The sequence below is a fragment of the Polypterus senegalus genome, chromosome 11 (genome assembly GCF_016835505.1).
Source record: "Polypterus senegalus isolate Bchr_013 chromosome 11, ASM1683550v1, whole genome shotgun sequence".
Taxonomy (NCBI): Eukaryota; Metazoa; Chordata; class Cladistia; order Polypteriformes; family Polypteridae; genus Polypterus; species Polypterus senegalus.
Window position 1 is genome coordinate 166,610,313 of NC_053164.1, and position 6,000 is coordinate 166,616,312.

The 6,000-nt window shown below is 38.4% G+C and overlaps 1 protein-coding gene across 1 annotated transcript in view; it reads left to right on the plus strand.

The window, feature by feature from the left end:
* agk (acylglycerol kinase) overlaps window positions 1–5,410 on the plus strand; it is a 51,251-nt gene extending 45,841 nt beyond the window's left edge. Inside the window, exons 13-15 of the mRNA XM_039770064.1 lie at window positions 526–596; window positions 2,728–2,812; window positions 4,065–5,410. Of these exons, the coding sequence (XP_039625998.1) occupies window positions 526–596; window positions 2,728–2,812; window positions 4,065–4,232 (324 nt within the window). The 3' untranslated portion in view covers window positions 4,233–5,410. The remainder of the gene's footprint in view (window positions 1–525; window positions 597–2,727; window positions 2,813–4,064) is intronic.
* The last annotated feature ends 590 nt before the right edge of the window (window positions 5,411–6,000 follow it).

Below are 6,000 nucleotides of genomic sequence, written 5' to 3' on the forward strand. Positions count from 1 at the left end.
AAGTGTGTTCAAGAGGCGCATTGCTTAATGATGATGGATTAGTTATTTTTGAAGAACGCATAGACAATGAAAGTATGGCGCACATAGGTCCACTGTTGCCAACTCAAAACTACAAGGGATCACATAGCAAAGGAACCCCACCCCGTCCCACTCGGCTGCCTCTACCTCACTCAATGACCTTGAATAATGAGGTTTATTCATTTTGGCTCACCCTGTATTTTAGTTAAACATTTATATTTCTGTAATGACTGCATTAATAAAGATCATTTAATATTGAGGCCTGTTCTGCATTAAAGTTTCTTGTTAATATGGCTTTAGTAATCTTTATTAATTACACCATACTTTTTTATTTGCAGAGTATTTATGTTTTAGGATATAAATACATTAAATTACCTCTATTTAAAATATGAATAAATCAGATGTTAGTAATTGAAGTATTCATTTTCACTATTGACTGTTAAACCATTATTTTTAAGTAAATGTCTTCCTGTTATGCTGACCTGAAATTAATGTTTCTGTATACAGCGCACAGAGGACTCACTGACAATCTGCATAGAGCCGAATACCATTTCCAAATTGGATTTCACATCTTTGGGGTAAAGAATGTAACTTAAATGTTTAACTTCCTTTATGGTCTTCTAGGTCTGTACACTGCTTCTCTCAAAGTGCTTTCTTGTCCATCTGTTGATATCTTGTCCATGAAAAACAGAGATGATATAACATCCATCCATCCATTTTCTAACCCGCTGAATCCGAATACAGGGTCACGGGGGTCTGCTGGAGCCAATCCCAGCCAACACAGGGCGCAAGGCAGGAAACAAACCCTGGGCAGGGCGCCAGCACACGCACACACACACACACACACACACGGGACAATTTAGGACCGCCAATGCACCTAACTTGCATGTCTTTGGACTGTGGGAGGAAACTGGAGCACCGATGATATAACAAACCATTGATAAAGTTTAACATCTGAACAAAGCTGACGTAAAGAAAATCTCCACCCAAAAGTGATCTTTTACTTACCCCATTTTGTTTGTAGCTAAGGCCAAGAATAATTTTTCATTTCATGTTTTTATGGAGAACAGACATAAAGTTCCATACACAATAGGTTTTTATGGGGACCAACACTGTACAAACAGAATATCTAAATATCCATGAAATAAGTTTCAGTTTGGTCATGTTGCGTAATTTATATGTCAGATACCCAATCGTATGCTCACAACATCCCAAATGTGTTTTGACTATAATATTGTTAAACAAAGCACATATGGAAAATCCACTCATTAAAACCCGTGTACCTTGCTCAAACAAGAATGACCTTTTGAACTGAAATCCCGCTTCCCATCTTGTATGTTGTTCAGGAGTCCTGCCCAGATACAACTCCTTCATTGGCTACTGTGGTGCTTCATATCATATTGACATGGCAGAGAGTGGTTTGAAACAGGAAAACATTAAAAACAGTAAGCAAAAACATCAGGTGGAAAGTATGCATTTTATTTCTGTATATTAGAAGTGCTTCAGCATGCAGAAATATAATTTAATGGTGCAGTTTCACAAGCTGCTGGTGTAAAAACAGCATTTAGCCTTGTGGTGTAACTACCAACAAATTAGGGGAGAGGCAGGTCTCCATTTCAAAAGGTTGATCTTTTTTGAGCGTGTTCTCCACCTGTTCACGAGATAATTTTCCAGAGTTACTTTAACAGTGACCCGTTTTCATATTATTGAAACTGTTTTTACAGTTCTCCTTTATTGTTTGGTACAAAGGATGAATAGTTATTAGAAACGTACTCAGAAAAAAATCTTTCCCCCTGTTTCTTGATGTCACCAGGGAGCAATAATCTGATACAAACTCCAGTTGTACAGCACCAAGCTAAACATTCAAGGTTATCCTTACAAGCTCTTCTGTCAGTACCTGTAACTATGAAACGTGACCTGCTTGAGCTTTCTCCATGCTCCTAAAATCCATGCAACCACTTGTGCTTTTTTCTTCTTAAAACCAACTCACCAAGTTTGTTGATAGTTTCCATCTTTTTATGAAATGGGTGGATTACCTGCTCTCAATTAATTTAAGAGGATAAATACACCCAAGATGAGGTTGAACAGTGTGGCAAGGATTCTGTAAAAACCAAAAAAGAGCATTCAAAAACATCCAGGGATGTAATTATACAGTAGCACAGATCTGAGGGAGCATAAACTACCATCTCAAAGGCACCTTGAAGCACAGTGAGGTCCATCCTATGAAAATGGGGGGAAAAAAACCAAGACTGTGAGTGAATTCGAGAGTAATAGAAAGACCACCCTCAACTGAATTGTTTAGTTCCAGGCCAGTGCTTGCTGCAGAGGTGAATCTGAGTATATTTATATTGTATTTTTTAGCCTCCCCCAGGAGCTCCAGCTGCATACAAACTGGAAAAGTATATTGTACATGACAACATCCATTTATTGATACTCTTGTCTAACATGTCGAGATCTTTTCCAGCTGTGCCTATTATCCAAGTGGCATTGCACCTGAGCCCCACACTTCACTCTGTGAGCATGCAGTGAGCCCACATAATGACTGTAAATCACTTCTTCAGGCTTTGACAGACTTAGTAATAATTGTCTTCAGGCCACCACATAGTTACTTATTATAGATGTCATTTTTAAAAATATCATTTTTTCTATTTTTCATTTAAACTGTTCCATAATTGTATTTTTATGACATTGGTCCTTTTATCATTTCAGAAGTGCAAAAGTGAAAGATCCATCTGTATTCCCACAGGATGCTATTTGCTTGCAGGCTAGTCAGTGCAGATTTCAAGTTCCAGAGGTAAGTGGGAGTCATTGATGTTTAGACATATTTACACAATAAAGCATTATGCTTGTTCCTATATGGACACACATAATCCACAATGCTGAAATGAGTTTGAGGTTCATGGCCGTGCAGGTTTTTTTTTAATCTATGCAACTCTGGCTCTGTGGGTGTGGGCATTGGTGCATGTGGTAGTGTAGCCATACGGCCCCAGAATGTTTAACAGGGAACAAAGTATAAAATAAGTCTGAGTATGATAGAATGTGAGAGCAAAAAGAAAGAACAGTAGAATGGAGGAAGAAAGTCCATTGAAAAGAAGAGAACAGAATCAGGTTTTGAGCCAATTAGAAGAGAAGGTGGACCTGCTCACTGCTTTTGAAAGCCAGAGAGCAGAGGCGATGAAATACTCCATGGGCCTTTATATGCCAAGGAATGTCAACAGGATGAGGGAGTCGTGCTTAGCGTATCCCAGTGGATGCTGATGGACAAATGGCTGAGATAAGAGTCATTTGTGTGATTCCCTTCACTGAGTAAATCCCAGGAAATCTGTGAGGAGAGAGAGAGACGAGATAGAGAGCAGCACTGGGAAGAGCAGTTGAAAGCAACTCTGATTGTAGTTGTATTCTTGGTTTTACTGGATTAGTTGCTGGCTTTATTTATTGATTTTAACTTTCTTACTTGCACAGCGTTTTTTGGAGCATTTATGTATTGAAAAATTGTGACATGCATGGCTCTTTTGTGCACAGTACACTTTTTAGGAAGTGACGGAAGCCAGCTGTGGGAACCCGGTCATTACATGTATTAAAACACATTTTAGAAGAACTATGAAAAAATGTTTTATAAAAAATTTTGGATATTTTTTCTGCCAATTTCAAAAGCCTTACCTAGAACTATTGAACAAGACTTGCATCAATTCTGTCTGTGCCTTTCTCTTCTTACCACCTTATAGCACAGGAGAATTTCTACAGTGAGTTATGCAAAACTTTAAAGTAACTAACTTTCCTGAATTACTGAATATACGGTACCTTGAAAAGGTATTCATCCACTAAAACTACGTACACATTTTATTCAAATTCTAAAATCATGTAAAATCAAAAGAAAGAATGTTTTTATCTTTAATCACTTAAAGGCAGAGGAGGTAAAGATAATAATCACAAAGCATATTAAATTGCATCCCTGGCTCAATGATTGTGGGAATGGTGTCTGTCTGCTCTTTAGTGTTGTTTGTATAACCTTTTTAATGACTGTTTTTTTTTTTTTTTTTTATTAGGAGAATCCTGGCTGCTTTGGTATAGACAGCGAAGAGTATGAGGCAATGCCTGTTGATGTGTTGCTGTTACCAAGAAAACTCCACTTCTTCTGTAATTCCACCATAAAACAAGAACTGTTACAGGGAAGTTTGCAAGGTAAAGCTAACTCTGAGAAGAACATTTTGTGAAGTGATTCCAGATTGCTTAAATCTAAGCAAGACATCACTTCATACTTTAAAGGACCTCAGCAAAATTTGTTGATTTTCTTCCAGACTATTGCATAAAGGATTTTAGTTTCATAATAACATGGTGTAAACTGCTGAATAAGCAAACTGATTGCTTCCTGGCCTGCCTTTATTTTTTATTTTAAGTTTCTGCACATTTTTTTGTAAACATTAATGTTACTTGTCCTCATAAAAATGAAAAAGTAAATCTGAATCATCTGATTAAATTTACATACAGATACAATTTAGATGTCAAGTGCAGCTTACTCATCAAGACACTAAAGTTTGCAGAAGATCTACAGTTTGGAACCTCATCTGTAATATAATTTACAAGTAGTAACTGGTGACATTTTTAGAAAAGGAATTCTGGTGAGGCAACATGGACCTGAGAGAAAGGCACACACACTGTCAGAAGGGGCAACACCACCTTGAGAAGCTGTGCTGGCATATGTTGAGTATGTGTGTATGAGTGAGACATTGTGAAATGATCAAGTACTTAAAAGGAAGCACCTACGAGATCCGCACCTCTTGTCTGGGTATGAAGGATTCTGGCTTGGATTGTCTCAAGCTCACAGAGTTGAGGAAAGTAAGCAGAGATGGTGTCGCTTCTGATCCCAAGTAATCAGTGTGAACATGCAGGCAGGGGAAAGGGCAGAAAATAGATCATTGGAGCCGAATGGAAGGATCCTGGAAGATTGGAGCCACATATTTATTGGATGGCATTTAGTAAATGTTAAGTGGGGCAACTGAGAAACAGTGCATGACAAGTAATGATAATGACAGAGCAACACTGTGCAATGGAGGGCACTTCTTTACACGAAGAGTTGTGGTCACAAACTACTGGGACATGTAGCTAAAGTAGAAACTTTGACAACCTTTAAGAAGTACTTTAATTGAGATATTGGGACAGTTTAGCTATTAATTAACCAAACAAGCTTGATTAACTGAATGGTCTCCTCTAATTTGGTAAATTTCTTATGTTCTCATGATTGCAAAATCAAGGTCAAGATTATTTGTCATCAGCAACTGTGTACACGTACTGTACATAATGAGATGAGACAATGTATCTCCATGAGACATAGTGTGAACAAACTACAAACCGTGACAGAAGCAATAAAATAAATAAATAGACAATGCAACAATGTAACAGTCTACATTTTATGTATTCAAATTTCTGATGGCTTGCGGTATGAAACTCATAGTCAGTTTTGCAGAACCAGAGCAGAAGCTGATGTTGTTTGCCAGATGGTAGAAGAGAGAAGATTCCATGTAACGGCTGGGAGTGGTCTTTCACAATATTTCTGGCTCTGTTACAGCAGCGAGATTCATAATTGTATTTCTGGGGAGACGGAGGTGCACCAACAACCTTCTCAGCTGCTCTCACTATCTGATGTAGTGTGTTGTAGGAGGTAAAACACGCATGCGCTCTGCCAGTACTTCGATGGGACAGTGCCTGGGATCCGCGGATGCTGTAAGCTATTTTCCTGTACTGTACTACTCAACCTGACCATCATTGCATGGCTGGGAACTGCATCTTTATCCTTTCCATTGTTAGCGACCCACCCGAACTTCAATTTATAACCAGCATTATGGAGCGCTGCTGTTGATAATGGCCATAACAGTTTGAAATCGCCTGATCTAGGAAGTTAAAGATGCACGGTTCGCCCAGTATACGTGGCTGGTAGACCGCCTTGCAACATCGAATGCTGTAAGCTTTTATTCATTACTGTTG